The sequence below is a fragment of the Glycine max genome, chromosome 12, assembly GCF_000004515.6.
Source record: "Glycine max cultivar Williams 82 chromosome 12, Glycine_max_v4.0, whole genome shotgun sequence".
NCBI lineage: Eukaryota > Viridiplantae > Streptophyta > Magnoliopsida > Fabales > Fabaceae > Glycine > Glycine max.
The window spans coordinates 34,288,570-34,304,661 of record NC_038248.2 but is presented as its reverse complement, the minus strand read 5'-3'; the positions used below and the strand labels follow the sequence as shown (position 1 = coordinate 34,304,661).

At 35.3% G+C, this 16,092-nt stretch overlaps 3 protein-coding genes and 1 long non-coding RNA gene across 4 annotated transcripts; 1 reads left to right on the top strand and 3 right to left on the bottom strand.

Moving 5' to 3' along the window:
* Nucleotides 1-2,089: 2,089 nt before the first annotated feature.
* On the bottom strand, nucleotides 2,090-2,620 carry LOC121173125 (uncharacterized). The gene is made up of 3 exons (XR_005887420.1): nucleotides 2,545-2,620; nucleotides 2,289-2,364; nucleotides 2,090-2,214 (listed from the first exon to the last, which is right to left on the bottom strand). It is a non-coding gene; the product is annotated as an uncharacterized lncRNA (long non-coding RNA).
* Nucleotides 2,621-3,063: 443 nt separating this feature from the next.
* Nucleotides 3,064-4,411, bottom strand: LOC100813928 (WD repeat-containing protein 91). Its single transcript, XM_041007244.1, has 6 exons — nucleotides 4,394-4,411; nucleotides 3,916-4,026; nucleotides 3,719-3,813; nucleotides 3,544-3,606; nucleotides 3,288-3,363; nucleotides 3,064-3,213 (listed from the first exon to the last, which is right to left on the bottom strand). Exons 1-6 carry the CDS (start codon nucleotides 4,409-4,411, stop codon nucleotides 3,064-3,066), a joined length of 513 nt encoding a protein of 170 aa, XP_040863178.1.
* Nucleotides 4,357-8,782, bottom strand: LOC121173168 (uncharacterized). The gene is made up of 13 exons (XM_041007243.1): nucleotides 7,970-8,782; nucleotides 7,687-7,883; nucleotides 7,277-7,565; nucleotides 6,966-7,178; nucleotides 6,809-6,874; nucleotides 6,609-6,713; nucleotides 5,815-6,510; nucleotides 5,463-5,716; nucleotides 5,207-5,374; nucleotides 5,031-5,135; nucleotides 4,858-4,930; nucleotides 4,665-4,760; nucleotides 4,357-4,564 (listed from the first exon to the last, which is right to left on the bottom strand). The coding sequence occupies exons 1-13, from the start codon at nucleotides 8,780-8,782 to the stop codon at nucleotides 4,457-4,459; spliced, it is 3,183 nt and encodes a 1,060-aa protein (XP_040863177.1). The 3' UTR covers nucleotides 4,357-4,456.
* A 6,013-nt stretch (nucleotides 8,783-14,795) lies between these two features.
* On the top strand, nucleotides 14,796-15,860 carry LOC121173167 (uncharacterized). Its single transcript, XM_041007242.1, has 3 exons — nucleotides 14,796-14,933; nucleotides 15,024-15,305; nucleotides 15,810-15,860. Exons 1-3 carry the CDS (start codon nucleotides 14,796-14,798, stop codon nucleotides 15,858-15,860), a joined length of 471 nt encoding a protein of 156 aa, XP_040863176.1.
* Nucleotides 15,861-16,092: the final 232 nt, after the last annotated feature.

Genomic DNA, 16,092 nt, shown 5'->3' with positions numbered 1-16,092 from the left:
TACGGCCTAGGGACCAGGAGTCTCCAGGTTGAAATTTTCTGGAATGTTTAATTAGATATAGAACAAAACATGAGCCATGGCCCATTTTAACTAGTTGGACAAAATTGCAAGATATCAAAAATACTCATGGGCCTACTTAAAAATTGTAAGACTTTAAAAGTTAGTACTTAACATGGTATGACTGCATGAGATCTCCATGACCTAGTGATCAAGAATTCAATCCTTATTGTCCCAGTCTGATAACTAAAATAAATTTCAGCAATAGGTTTAAGCACTGAGGGGGAATTATAAGAAAATTACCATTCTAGTTATAAACTTCAAGGTTTAAGCGTTAATCCTTGACACTAGATGTTTCAACAAGATAGGATAACCCTGGTTTCAACCAAGGCTCTCTGTATAGTGAGGAGTCTCCTACAGAGAAGCTAGGACTGTAATTCAAGGAGGGCTGCCACATGCTTAAGCTAAAGGAAACAACAATGCTATAGCATTTTTTATTTTATATTTGACCATGAACCTGACACAAGACAACCAGACACAACAATTCCAGATAACTAACAAGATAACCGGATATATTCAAAGCCAAAATTTACTGGGTGTAACAAGTCAAACCAATGTATGGATAATTATATAATTATAATCCCTAAAGGCAATGGTCTAATCACAATTCACCACGAATCATTAACCTGGTATATGGGTGCTCTAAATGAACTGGATGTTACCAAGAGTCTCCTCCCATTTGCATCTAATGCCATCTCATGTCTGCAATATTTTGAATCATTGAGGGGGTAACAGAACCTATGGAAGGAAAAAAAAAGGTCATGCTGTGAATTATTTCTTCAAACAAGTATAAAACCAAGGATAGGAGGAACCGGGATAAAAATGCTTTAGAAAGCAAGCCAAATACTCTAAATAAAATATTTACACTTATAATATTGGGACCCCACATCGACTAAAAAAAATATGGCCAATATAGTCATTATAAGACTCGGACAATCCTAACCTTCCAAACCAATTTTATATTATTGAGTTGTTAGACCCAAAGCCCAAATTGTAATTAGGATGTTATAATTCTGTATTAGGAAGTTATCTAGGATTAGGCATTTATATGTTGCATGATAGTTATATATAGGTTGTGTGACTAATTTGTAGAAGGCAATTAAGATGCTTGATTGGAATTTCTGGTATTTTGAAAGAGGAAATTCCTTGTTAGGGAGAAACCCTGTCTTTGTTGAAGTTTGTACTAAAATCTGGCCTAAAAAAACCAGATTATTTCTATAATTTATTCATAAATAATGAAGTCTGTTTACTTCTTGAGTCTGATATGACAATCCTCTATTTCATGCATCAAATTTTCCTGCATTTGGCTAATAAAAACTATTTTGAGCCGCACAAAAGAAAAAAGAAACAGTGTACATCTAAGTGTAAGGTGTCAAACTAGAAATATACCTACTAGAGTCTCTCGACCACAGGATTTGACCTTGATTTTGCAAACTCCACTCAAAAATCTGACAACAAAGAATAAATTAATATAAATGTACAACCCATTTCACAAGCTGGAATAACATTAAATTTATAATACTTGCCTTCCCATCAGAGCCCAGGCTAAAAATGCTAGTCTCATCTGGTCCAAACAGAATTGAACTGATGGAAGAATCATGTGCAGGCCAGCCAGTGATTTGTAGACCAGCAGACATGTCTTCGACTAGTTAAGGATGACATGATTGTCAAATCATGTGGCCACTGCTAGAACATTCTAAATACATTTATCTTTAAAAGAAATGCACCATTTTATTTCACTGAACAAGAAATCCCAGCAAATTGGCAACTCCAGCAAGGGAAGATATAACTTAATAAATGCAACCAATTGTTGAAATTGTGGGGATTTAAGTGTGATGGATATTATTGATAAATAATTAGAAACTAAAGAATTAAGAGAAATTAGAAAGAAATCAAATAACAATAGAAATATGGAAATATGACAATCAAATCAAATTATATTGGAAATATGTTTAACAGCAACAAAATTACATTATATTTTACTTCACATATTAATCACTAAGTATATCAAACCAAGGAAACAATCAAATGAACAAAATTAAGGATACCAAACATGTGAATCGTTCCATCAACGGCAGAAGCTGCCAAAATCTTTCCATTGTGATTAAAGCATAGAGAAGTAATTGCTGGTGGATCTTCTCCAAGAGGAAGGACTGTCTTTATGAAATCCAAAATTAAAAATAGCCATAAACAACATAAACATAAAACATTTTATACAAAGAAGAACATACCATGGCTTTCCATGTCTTCATGTTCCACACAGTAAGTGAAGCAAAACCCAGGTTGTCAATATAGTTAGAACCAGCCCTACAAAGAAAGTAAGGTCCTCATATTCCATAGTTCATCCTTATGTCCGAAATCAAAACAGCAAAACATACATATCATAATAAGACTAACATTTTATTAAAAGTTACAACAGAGGATCAAATCAATAAATTAAATTACTAGTTCAACAAAGAATTCAATATTTAGAAATTTAACAAATACCCTCCAGATGCTGCTGCAGACACAAAAATAGGTTCCACAGGACTGCACTTTATGTCCAATACACTGTAAAACCACAAGTAGGAGAGTTAAAAAGGCAATACACAGAAACCTGGAAAATATACAAGGTTTAAATATGTTTCTGCGAATATAGCCATTTTTGTTTTTAGTCCTTGCAATTATTTTATTTTTGTGGCCACTGCTAGAACATTCTAAATACATTTATCTTTAAAAGAAATGCACCATTTTATTTCACTGAACAAGAAATCCAGCAAATTGGCAACTCCAGCAAGGGAAGATATAACTTAATAAATGCAACCAATTGTTGAAATTGTGGGGATTTAAGTGTGATGGATATTATTGATAAATAATTAGAAACTAAAGAATTAAGAGAAATTAGAAAGAAATCAAATAACAATAGAAATATGGAAATATGACAATCAAATCAAATTATATTGGAAATATGTTTAACAGCAACAAAATTACATTATATTTTACTTCACATATTAATCACTAAGTATATCAAACCAAGGAAACAATCAAATGAACAAAATTAAGGATACCAAACATGTGAATCATTCCATCAACGGCAGAAGCTGCCAAAATCTTTCCATTGTGATTAAAGCATAGAGAAGTAATTGCTGGTGGATCTTCTCCAAGAGGAAGGACTGTCTTTATGAAATCCAAAATTAAAAATAGCCATAAACAACATAAACATAAAACATTTTATACAAAGAAGAACATACCATGGCTTTCCATGTCTTCATGTTCCACACAGTAAGTGAAGCAAAACCCAGGTTGTCAATATAGTTAGAACCAGCCCTACAAAGAAAGTAAGGTCCTCATATTCCATAGTTCATCCTTATGTCCGAAATCAAAACAGCAAAACATACATATCATAATAAGACTAACATTTTATTAAAAGTTACAACAGAGGATCAAATCAATAAATTAAATTACTAGTTCAACAAAGAATTCAATATTTAGAAATTTAACAAATACCCTCCAGATGCTGCTGCAGACACAAAAATAGGTTCCACAGGACTGCACTTTATGTCCAATACACTGTAAAACCACAAGTAGGAGAGTTAAAAAGGCAATACACAGAAACCTGGAAAATATACAAGGTTTAAATATGTTTCTGCGAATATTAGGCCAATATATAATTAGGAAATACCTTGGAAATGCTTCGGTTGTGTTGAGGTCACAGACAACTCTCTTTGCATCCACATTCCATGCCTTAATGCACCCATCGGATGTACCTATAAGAAGCTTTTTATCAAGAGGAACAACTTAATAATTTAATTCATAATCTCATCTCATAATCATTACAACTGAATAAACTCAATCACCATGATAAATCAATTCACATACCAAGCGGTCTGATTTACATTCCCAGTCAAGTGACAAAATTTCAGTGCTGCAATATATGGTTGCATTTCTAGACACTGGAGTTGATGTATCATATGATTTGCCTAGGGCCAGCTATTCTGCCTACAAAGCAAAAGCCTCAACAAGGAAAAATTAAACTCATTCACAAATAAATAAAAAATGTAAAATTACCATGTTGTGTCGGGATCCTTTGGCTCACAGAAGGGTCTATTCTTGGAAGAGTTGTGTAGTTGTCCTCCCCATCATTCACTCTAAATCTGATAGAGGCAAAGAAATCTCATTGCCAATAAGAAGCATTGCTTCTTTATAGTTATAAAAGAATAAGTATGTACAACAGTTAGAAGTTTGTGAATTTTATGTCTGCTGTCTTATTAAAAAAAAGAATAAGCGGTATAGCAAAAATGTAAGCGGTAGAGACAACAAAACACAAAGTTTCATAAATATATTTCCAAATAAATACAAGCCAATATAGTGACATTTGTCTCAGTAATGTTCACAATAACCAAAAGATTTCCTATGTCAACTAAGACTTTGTACATTGAATGCTTTGAACTTTAAGAAAATATGCTGCCCATTTCTGGCGAATCGTTGTAATTGTTTCGTTGTCTAACGCCGTTCCATCAAGAAACCACTACAAAATATGAAGAATACAAAGGGTGTATTTAATGAAGATGTAAAATGAATGAAAATACTACTAAAATAGTAATTTGAAGATGTTAAACCGAACATACCATGCTCCAATCATTCTTTAAACCCCCACCGACGATGTTCCACATCCAATGCATCACGTAGTAGCCACACTCATACCCTCCGCTTTGTACATGGCTCTACATTCAATATAAATAATAATTCGATCTAACAATTGTATTGAGGTTATCATTTGAAGATCAATACTGGAAAATAATGATTAATTGCATCACTAACCTTGACTTCAACCCACTTAGGAGTTGCTGGATTATTTGTACCATCCGCGGTTGTGTTTGCTGACTTCATTGCACTGCTTATAATAATAGCATGATCAACATCTATACGACGATAACAAATGGTTGACACAAAATATTACACTGCATGATATGAGGGACAATACAAAACTTTACTTGTTAATTGCAGTTTTGATATGAGTATCAGGCTTCTTACGTAACGAACAAAACCATGCAACAACATTGGTCGCAGGACACAGTACTACCAGTTGCCAATGGCCCCTACAAGAAACAAGTATTAGGTACGTAGAACTTCAACATTATTTATAACCATTTGAATTAATAGTACTTACTGATTTAAGTAAGCTCCTAGGTACACCTCTCGTTGCGATTCCTTGAGCCATGCTTGTAAGTAATGCTCACATTCAGCACGTCGATCCTTTGCATTGTGTATCGATTGTGGCTCAAGGAATCCATACACGGAAGCATGACCCAAAGTAGAGCTCCACTCATCCAAAAACCTGCTTTGATAAATTATACATAAAAATTGATACTGATGCATAGCATACAAAATACTACTTATCAATGAATCATATTAAATTTACTTACAACATCCATAACTGTAGTATAGATATGTTCAAACATTTGTATCCAGCTACTATTTCATTTACATCAGAGAATGTCAAGAAGAATGAAGCATCAACATTTGAAAGCCCAAATTTGCTGCCATCCCACTTCAACTCAACAGGTGTGTCGTACATGAAATATAGGCTCTTAATCAGTTGACGCAACGGATCATGGTCAAAATCATTCGTCCCTCTTTCATCTGTTTCAGGAAGTTTCTTTGGACTAGTATCGGACTCCTAATTGTGTAATGAAAACAACAATTTACATAATTTCATAAACTAACATATATTCATGTAAACATGTCATGCAGCAAATATAATAACACCAAATTTACCTCATGTGACACTTTTTTCACAAGATTTGTTGGCCATGCAATGAATGTTTGAAGAGCCTGCTTGACATATTGAATCTCTGATGTCGGGAAGGGCACTTCGGCATCACCTTCTATAACTTTGTCAACACTCACCCTCACAACATCATCAGCATAAGTGACATTGTGAATGGCTGATCCACCCTCACATATTTTCCCCAAGGCCACCAACACTGTAGTATTTTGTCGTTGCACGTATAACCCCATAGTGGGTTTTAAGCTCACATTTTTGTCGCCTGATGGGTCAACATCAGCAGTTTCTACATTACTTCCTTTAGTGCTAAGACGTGCAGCCAATGCCTGTAAATCCACCTCAATAAGGGGAGAGTATTGTGATCCCATCTGACTCAATTGAATGAAGATCTGACTGGACAACTCCTTCTTAAATTCCTCCAGACTCCTCTTGTGTTGTTCTTCATATTCATTCCTTACTTGTTCCTTTATGTTTCCAATAATGTCAGCCCACTGTTGTTGCATTAGTGTTGCTGAGGAACTACTCGACGTACGTGTTGCCCTACCATAAAATTGAGTAAGGGTCATACCAGATCCCGCTGCACGAACTCGACCTGGATGTTCCGGTTTGCCAATGGCCGTATTCAAGATGTCATCCCGACCATGGGGAACAAAACTACCCTGTGTCGTCTGCTCTTCTAACGAGTCCTAAAACAAGCACAACATATTGAAAGAGTTAATGAGGTAGTAATTATAAAGCAAACAAAAATTAGTTCCAAATTGATTATAATCATGCTGCAACTCACAATTCTATCTGAAATTTCTTTTGCTGCCTTTGATGTCATCTGGCCATATCGTTTGGTTCTAGCCATTTTCCACTTCACGTGCCTTTTAATGGGAGATGGCGGCTCCTCCAGATCAGACAATGGATTCTCAGTCAAAAGTGCCTGCTGTTGTCTTTGCTTTGTTTTCTCATCTAACATTTTTTTCTCAAGCAAGTCATAACCCCACGAGACAGTACGTGGGGGCAGTCATTGTATTTTTGACTCTCCTTTGCCTTTTTCCGAATTTCCTGTCATTGACAATATATTATTTGCATTTATTTAATTGTTAAAAATGTACATTTCTAAAGAAATTTAAACTAAATTGAACAAACATGTTACCTGCCAATCCGGGGTCTTGCGACTTGCAACAAATTCGTCCCAAGTTTGTTTATCCATACCATATTTTGCTGAAGGATTTTCTTCCTGTCCGGCTTGTGTGTCAGCATAGACAAATTTAGTGGTTAGCGAAGACTTAAATTGCCTCCATCTAGTGCCCACCGTGGACATTACTTTTTTCTTGGCCTTTTCAGCTTCTGGGATATCAAATTTAGCCTGCATTACATATTCATCATGTCAATTTTAGTGCATGTAAACATTTTTTTGAAAATAAACTCAATGTTTGAATACATCAAATTGTTAATGTGACTTACCAAAATGTCCCCCCATACCATGTCCTTAAGAGTTTCTGGCACATTTTTCCAATTGCTGTGGACAATGGAGATCTTTTCTCGAGCTACAACCCCTAAAAAACTGTGGAACTTTTGCTTCTCTGGGCCTGATGCTCTTCCAGTTGCAGGATCCACATTAACTATTGGTCTAGGCTGATCTAAACTTCTTAAAGTCAACCTTCTAAGACGTGTGCTTTGTCGTGTCTTCTTAGGTTGTGGCTCCGAATTACCATCTGACTGCGGAGGGGACCTTGGCGGTGTCACCATGACGCTGTCCAAATGAAACAAATTTAGATTAATTTGGTAGGATTAAAAATAGAATGTATGCGCACAAAATAAATATGAACGTTACATATAAGTCAATAACAAATAAAATAATATTGTAACATTACATTGATACAAGGCGGTTAAGGAGCAATGTTCTCCCATAAACCTTCAGCATGATCATTACGAATCGCATGTACGTCATCCACCTCTGCTTGTTCACATATTGAAGGCATTTTTGTGCAAAAATGAGGAGTCTCACAAATGTCAAGGGATGCATCATGAATTTGTTCCCTAACACCAATTGGCCTTCCTTGTAGAACCACTGATAATGTACGATTATTTGGATCTTGGATGTAAAACACTTGTCTAGCTTGTTCTGCATATGAATGGTTCCTCCTTGTAACCTACCTTGTTAAGGTCTACTAAAGTGAATCCCATTTCATCTCTATGAACACCGGTATTTCCATTAACCCAGTTACATTTAAATACTGGCACTCTAAATTGATTATAATCAAGCTCCCAGATTTGTTCAATAACTCCGAAATAAGGCATTGAGGCTTCAATTGGGTTGTTATCAGATGCTCTAGAAAAGTGCTCAGAATGAGCCTCCACAAGCACCCCACTATTTTGCACACTACTTTTATCATCTTGTGACTTTGTATAGAACGAATAATTGTTTATGTCATACCCCTGCCAAGTAGGGACATTTAGATTCGGACCAATAGCCAACAATCTTAATGTTTTGGAAGCATTGTCATCAGTCATTATTGTTTCTTTAAACCAGTTCATGAAAGTTCTATTATGCTCTTGTAACAATTTCATCATGTTCAATTTTGGGTTAATAGATGTCAGATATTGTTTGTGAGTTTGTATGTATGGAACGACCTCCTGTGTGTTATTCAAGATATACAAATGCGCCTGTGACACATCTTGTCGACTCATGGTAACAACATTGAAGCCTCGTGTCCCTTGACCTCCTCGTGTCCGGTCATGACGAATTTTCGGTACCCCCACAGCTTCAACTGTTTCCATGTATTGTGAACAAAACTCAATAGCTTCTTCAGCAACATACCTTTCTACAATGGAAGCTTCTGGTCGGTATTGATTTTTGGTATATCCCTTCAACACTTTCATGTAGCGTTCAATTGGATACATCCACCGCAAAAAAACCGGACCACACAACCGAATTTCCCTCACAAGATGAACAATGAGGTGAACCATGATGTCATGATGGTGGGAAATACATCTCTAACTGACAAATGACAATGGCAGCCTCATTCTCCAAGTCATCCAATTGATGAGGATTAATGACTTTACTACATATGGCATTAAAAAGAAAGCACAAACGGGTTATGGCAACTCTAACTTTGTCAGGCAAGATGCCGCGAATCGCAACAGGCAATAATTGTTGCATTAAGACATGGCAATCATGAGACTTCAAGCCAACCAACTTAAGATCATTGAGGGCGACAAGGCTCTTGATATTTGAAGAGTATCCTTGTGGAACTTTGACATTCCGCAGACATTGAAAAACTTTTCTTCTCTGCTGTTGACAGTGTGTGGCATGCTGGGGGTAAATATGTTCGTCGACCTTGTGATATGGGATGCAACTGCTCTCGTATTCCCATGTCAACCAAGTCTTGACGACATTTCAAACCATCCTTTGTCTTCCCTTTAATGTTAAGAAGAGTACAATTAAACTATCACATACATTTTTCTCCACATGCATAACATCTAGACAATGACGCACATATAGATCAGACCAGTATGGAAGATCAAAGAATATTGAGCGTTTCTTCCACATGTTGTTGGGAGATGATGTCTTCTTCTGGGACTTTCCAAACAGGTTACAATGTCCTTTACGCGATCATGAACTTGGTTTCCGTTAATGCTTCCGGGGGCCTTCATTCTCCTGACTTCCATTAAAAGCTTTTTTCAATCGTCGATAAGGGTGAAAAGCTTTTAGAAATCTTCGGTGTCTGGTATATACTGTCTTCTTTACATGCTTGAGTTGGATGAAGCTTGTGTTTTTCTCACAGATAGGACATGCATGATGCCCTTTCACACTGTATCCACTTAAATTTCCATATGCTGGAAAATCATTAATAGTACAAAACACCATTGTGCGTAACCTGAACGTCTGCTGCACATTTGCATCCCACACATCTACCCCTTCTTCCCACAATTGTTTCAAGTCTTCGATTAATGGTGTAAGATACACATCAATATCATTCCCTGGCTGCCTTGGACCCGCGATCATCATACATAGGATTGTATTTACGCAAAATGCACAACCATGGGGAAGGTTGTAAATCATCAGTAAAACAGGCCAGGAACTGTGGTTGCTACTTAAGCTACCATAAGGATTCATTCCATCAGAAGCAAGAGCAAGCCTTAGGTTCCTTGGCTCATCCCCAAAACTCTGGATACAAACGATCAATTGTCTTCCACTGTGGCGAATCGACAGGATGTCGCAGTAATCCATCAGATTTTCAGTCATCCGAATGCCATGAAAGGTTTTTTGCATCATGTGCATTAGCAAACAATCGCTAAACCTTGGTATTATTGGAAGATACCGCACACCTTGGCAGGACGACAATTTTTGGTTCCTGCATCATCAGTTAATTCATCATGTTTCACTTTGTATTGTGATACCCCACACGTGGGGCATTGCCGTAGTTCTGCATACTCATTTCTATACAATATGCAATCATTAGGGCATGCATGGATCTTCTTGTACTCCATTCCCATTGGACACAAAATCTTTTTGGCCTCGTAGTGATTTTTCAGCAAAGTGTTTTGTTCAGGAAGCATGTTCTTCAATAAGACCAGCAATTCAGTGAAGCTTTTATCACTCCACCCAAATCTTGCCTTCAAGTTTACCAAAGCTAACACTGCTGACAACCGCGTGAAAGATGTGCACCCCGATACAATGGCGTGTTGGAATCACGTTCTATTGTATCATACAGAGGTGCATGCGCTTGCTCAAAAGTCTCTTGTCCAAGATCACGGATCATTTCCTCTATACGCTCTCCGCTGTCTTCGTGAACCGCCTGAGACTGAGAAACAGTTGGAATGTCGGCCGATTCCCCATGCCATATCCATTTTGTGTAATTTGGAATGATGCCGTAACATATCAGATGTGATCGGATTTCATCAACTGACTGTCGTCTACCATTAAGACATTTAACACATGGGCAAAAATAATTGCCCCTCAAACTTTCAGCATTAAGTTGCGTAAACTGTAGAAATTGTTCCACCCCGTTCTCATACTCATCACTGATGCGTTTTGCTTTCATCCAACTTCGATCCATGTTTCGTCTTTGCTATTCATGACAATGAATAAGTTATCTGTGATGCATGCTAAACTCACTTTTTTGCATTGAAGGTGTGGCCCTACCCCATTCAGGAAGACATTTTTTATAGTTGAATCAAACGTACAAGTAAAATCTCTTTCGAGTGATTTGATGAAATTTCGGCAGCATTTCGCATTGGTCTTCAAGTACACAAGATGAAAGCGATGAATGTGTGAACAATCACCGCGATCAAATATGCACCCGAAGAACAATGTCAAATGCAGTATACCAAAATTTATTCAAATCATTCAAAAGATAATTTACCTCTACGTATGATTCAACTATAAAAATATGTCATCCCAAACTGTCCAAACGGACAATTCAAGAATCAATACATCGATTAATTCAAACTATCCGTATTAATCGATGTATCGAATCTCGAACGGGAAACTAAGGTTCACTCATAATGCAACTAACTAGTAACATGAAACAATATCGATATTTGAACAACGACATGTTACAATCATACCACTTTTTTAAAAATAGAGACATACCTCGAAAGATGCTCAGTGTCAATGACAACGAGTGCGGGGATGCAGTTACAGGGAAAACACTAACACAAATGTTGTAATGACGACATATAATCTGTACCATCAATGGGGGAAACTATCAGCTGGATCAATCATACTCAAATAACAATGCATCATGTTTGAGGTTTATAAAATAGTACAACCAGTAAAGAGGTTTATTTTAAGTGAAATAAGGATAATTTAAATATTTAGTCAAATGGAAACAAATTAAGTTTTGCCTAACATCTTAACTTGACCAGAACAGGGAAAAGCATACTCATGTATTCTTTAACATGTTGAGGGCAACAAGCTTCTTTCACATGATAATAATACCATTCCAGAGTTTCTATGTGCCCACTAATTTAATTACATTGAATTAGAGCTTGAATTACACAAAAATATTACTTCAATCAGTACAACATCCATTAACCAAGGCCCGATTTTGTAGGTGTATAACAATGTCAATTATGTACAAAAGTCAAGTAATTAAATTCCCTGTACGTAAGGGCATTCATGAGTGACATGAGGCTCATTTGTGTTGTTATTGTCTTTGAAAATTATTATATCTTTTGTTCATTTGTTTTCCATTATTTATGATTGCTCCATTTTTGGCTGCCTAGCTGGCTAGCTTTTAGATCAACGGAAACAATGGGTTGATTCTAAAGGGTAGAGGCCTAGTTGACTAAAGACAAGAGCAATTAGAAAATAGCATTTTTTAAGTAAAGTTCACATATGTATAAAATCATTGTATAACTTATATTTATTGTTGAAAAATATATCTAATTAAAAATATTTATACTAATTATTTTAGTTAAGACATGTAAATATTTTATTATTAGTTATATAATGACATATGAATAAAATATTTGATATTTTAAATTATTTTTTATTATATATTTTATCTTTTATGTATGAAGGATGAACCAATGTTTCTATTGTTTTCATGCCTTGTTGCTTCAAGATATATTGAATTAAGGCCATCTTTTCCTTTTTTGTTTTGGACATTTTAATGCTTTTAACAAGATCTTAATCACAGCTTAATAAGGAAAAAATATATTTCAACCAAGAGTGAATACTGTGAATGAATTTAGTAGGTCGGCAGAGATTGATACCAAAATGAGGAGGGGGAACAAAACCCAGAGGAGTTTATAATTTACAAACTATAAATCATGGTTTCAATACATCATGGATTTAGTATGCCAAGGCTTTGTATTGTTAACAAAGAGGGGGAAGAAAACTCAGCAAAGGTTATAATTTACAAACTATAAATTAGAGTTTTAATACATCTTGAATTTAGTAGGCCAAAGCTAGTATTCTTGTTCTACCATATTTTCTCAAGTTACTGAAAATGTCACATCCAATAGTTTCTCAACTCATGCAAAGAACACAGGCATACATGACGTGACACACATGTCACAACACAATCAGCATTTTTGCATGGTTAAAATTCCTGTTCAGATGGACCAAAATATGTTGTATTCAGATTAAAAATAAAAACAGTGGTGTGTTTGTCAGGTAAGTAGAGAGAGAATTCATCAAGAACATCTTACAGTTTGAGTTTTGTCAGGCTCTACTACAGGTTTGCTATGAGGATCAGTGGCAGTCTTTCCTGGTGAATCTGGGTTGCCACCTGTCTTTTTCTCATCCCTGGCCTTATTAAAAATCACTGTGAAACCTCAGCTGAGGTTGGATGATTGACATCCTATTCACCAAATTTTGGAAGTGGCCGGCCCTTTTCCTGTGGGATAATTACATTAGCCAATGCAAAATAAAGACTCAAAATATTTTTAAAATAATTCCTTAACATTTTATGAACTTGATAATTATATAACTGGAAAGAAAGTGTGTAAAGCTAATAACATAATAGATTTTCTATATACTACAAAAGTTTGATAAATGCATGTCTCAAATAATAAAGTTGGTTCCTATTAAGCATAAAAGAATGAAGACCAAACATCACACATAAAAGCAGACAAGTTTGATTAAAAGGAATAGCTGTTGTTGGCAAAGAACCCATACCTTAAGATCATAGACATGCTACTATTTGTATTATTGTAGTGTCAATTCACGTAAATTATTCTTCAAAATTCTTATTGAATCTCTAGAAAGAGGCATGTTTCTAATTGCCAGACACCTTTGCTTATCCATTATACATCACTCACACAAAGGTCAAGTCATCATTTAGAGTTTGGACAACACTTGACATAACTAATCACATATGATTTGTAGCACATGTACAAACCAAGTCATGACTCACACAAGGTTCTGTCTACTTTCTTGTTTTTTCTTTTCCCTACTCAGAGACTAGCAGTCATTCATTCCTACACTGTTCAGTGATTTAAAATCCATGGTATAGACTCTGTCCATCTTCTGAGAAAGTTGGATTTGTCCCGCTAGTTAGAAAAACTTTTATATTCTATACCATTCCAAATATTATGGGAAGATGAAACAGGATAAAGGTCTATGACATTGTACAATTTGACCTTTTATGGTTTGGTTTTTTAGCATTCTTGTTTCCTTTACACGGCTTAAGATCAACTTCCCTACTAGCCCTTTCTAATAAAATCTTGTTATTCTCTTTAAAAGAAAAAAATCTCTGGCCAAATTATTTAAGCAACAAGAACTTCGTCTATTTAGATACAATCATATCATATATCATATATCATACAATTAACAATTTGAATCACATCTACTCTCACCCATTAATAATCTAAAAGCAAGTTAACTATTATTGGCTCAATTAAGCTTCATGCTAAGTGGGTTTTTCTGTGAATTGACTTACCAGTCACGTTAGAACTGAGCTGATGATGAATTCACAATCTTCTAAAAGCCTGATTGATCTGAAAAATAATATCATAACTTTTAAATTTTATGAAAGTGCAAAGTTAATTGGGCGAGTGTCAAAGTTTGATCTCATTAAGAAATGGATTTCTAGAAGACACGCCACATCACATTTGTATCGTATTAAACAATTAGGTCCGAAAGAATAATGGTTCAATTTAAATACTCTCAAGTGTCCCCGAACAATAGCAAAACGTTGATCCTAATCTATGTTGAAAAGACACCCAAAAAAGAACAAATTACACATCTACAAAAGAAGAAAATGTTAAACACAAGAAATCACATATGATCCAATTTTTCGCCCTTTAGTTTTTTAAAATTTCGTTTAAGTGCGCACACATGCTTAGCTGTTAAACAAAGTGTTTTAGCAGTACAAGTATATATATTGTGGTCTTTACTTTATTAAGATGATTATCCATCCTTACCACACACGGATATTACTAGTACATATATACATTTTTATATGTTATTATTAAATTTAAAAGAATGGGAACATTATTATTAGGTTTGGTGGTGTTCAGAACTTGAATGTTTTACAGTTGGACCCCTAATCGTCATGCTGTTAAGGCACTTGGCCTTGCAATTAGGTCACATTTTGAGGGCCCCTACCATCATTATGAGGCTGTCCCTGAGGATGTGCAGGTCAGATGGTGGACGGAGTTTAAGGTGACTATATATGTTACTTCTTATGTATTTATTTATATATTTGCTTTTATCTTGTGATGTAATTGACAAACATTTTCTTTACTTTTGCAGACAAGAGTTACTTGGACAGCTCAGGATGAGTGGCAAATTAAAAAAGTGTATGAAACAAAAGTTAAAAAACGCCTTTCTGATATGCTCACCAAAGCTAGGGATAAGAGGAAGAGACCTCATTGGATAGGTGAACAGGCGTGGGTTGATCTTTTAATATATTGGGTGACTGATAAGAAGTTCAAGGATCAGTCTGCTCAAAATAAAATTAACCGGACTTCTAGTCGTGGTGGAGCAGTGCACACTACAGGACGCAAGTATCACCTTGACATTGCAGTAGGCCTAGTAAGTATCATTCATGAGTTATGTAAATTCTCCCATATATTATGCCATTATCAAATGGAAAGTATTTAGGGGTGTCCAAAAAATTATTTTGATCTGTGAACTACTTTAATACCAAAATGAATTAAACTATTAAAAACTGAATTATTTTATAAAAAACTAAACCTAAACTGTTTTAAGTTTTATTAATCAAACTGCTATTAAACATAGTTCAGTGCACTAGAACTAAACTGTTAATAATAGAAGCTTAGCTTTCAATTAAGCAGTGCCTGTTACCAACAACACTATATAATTTATGGTGGCTCTTAATAAGATCTGTGAATCTTTCATAAATTTCATCATAGAAGCTCTTGGCAATTTATTACTTAGACTTAAACATTAAATAACCGAAATTGATACTTGAATAATAATTTATGGTGGGGTTTGATTCAAATAATTTAAAGCCAAGATGGGAGATGACAAAATAACAGAAAATAGTTGCAGAACCCAAATTGGAATGTGTTGCAGGAACCTTCAGCAATGCCGTCAACAGAAAATTTGCAGCAGAGATCAGTTTAGCAAAAAAAATAAAAAATTCTTAAACATGTATCAGTTCTGTTCAGTTTTTTTAATAAAGAACCAATTCACTGAACTTGCAATAGTTCAGTTCTGTTCAGAATGAAAAATAAATGGTTCACTTTGGTTCTTAATAACCATGTTTTAATTCAGTTGAGTTCAGTTCAGTTTTAACTCTTGAACCAAACTATTAACCATCCTCTCTATTCTGTTTCCTTCTCTCTTCCCCTCTTTC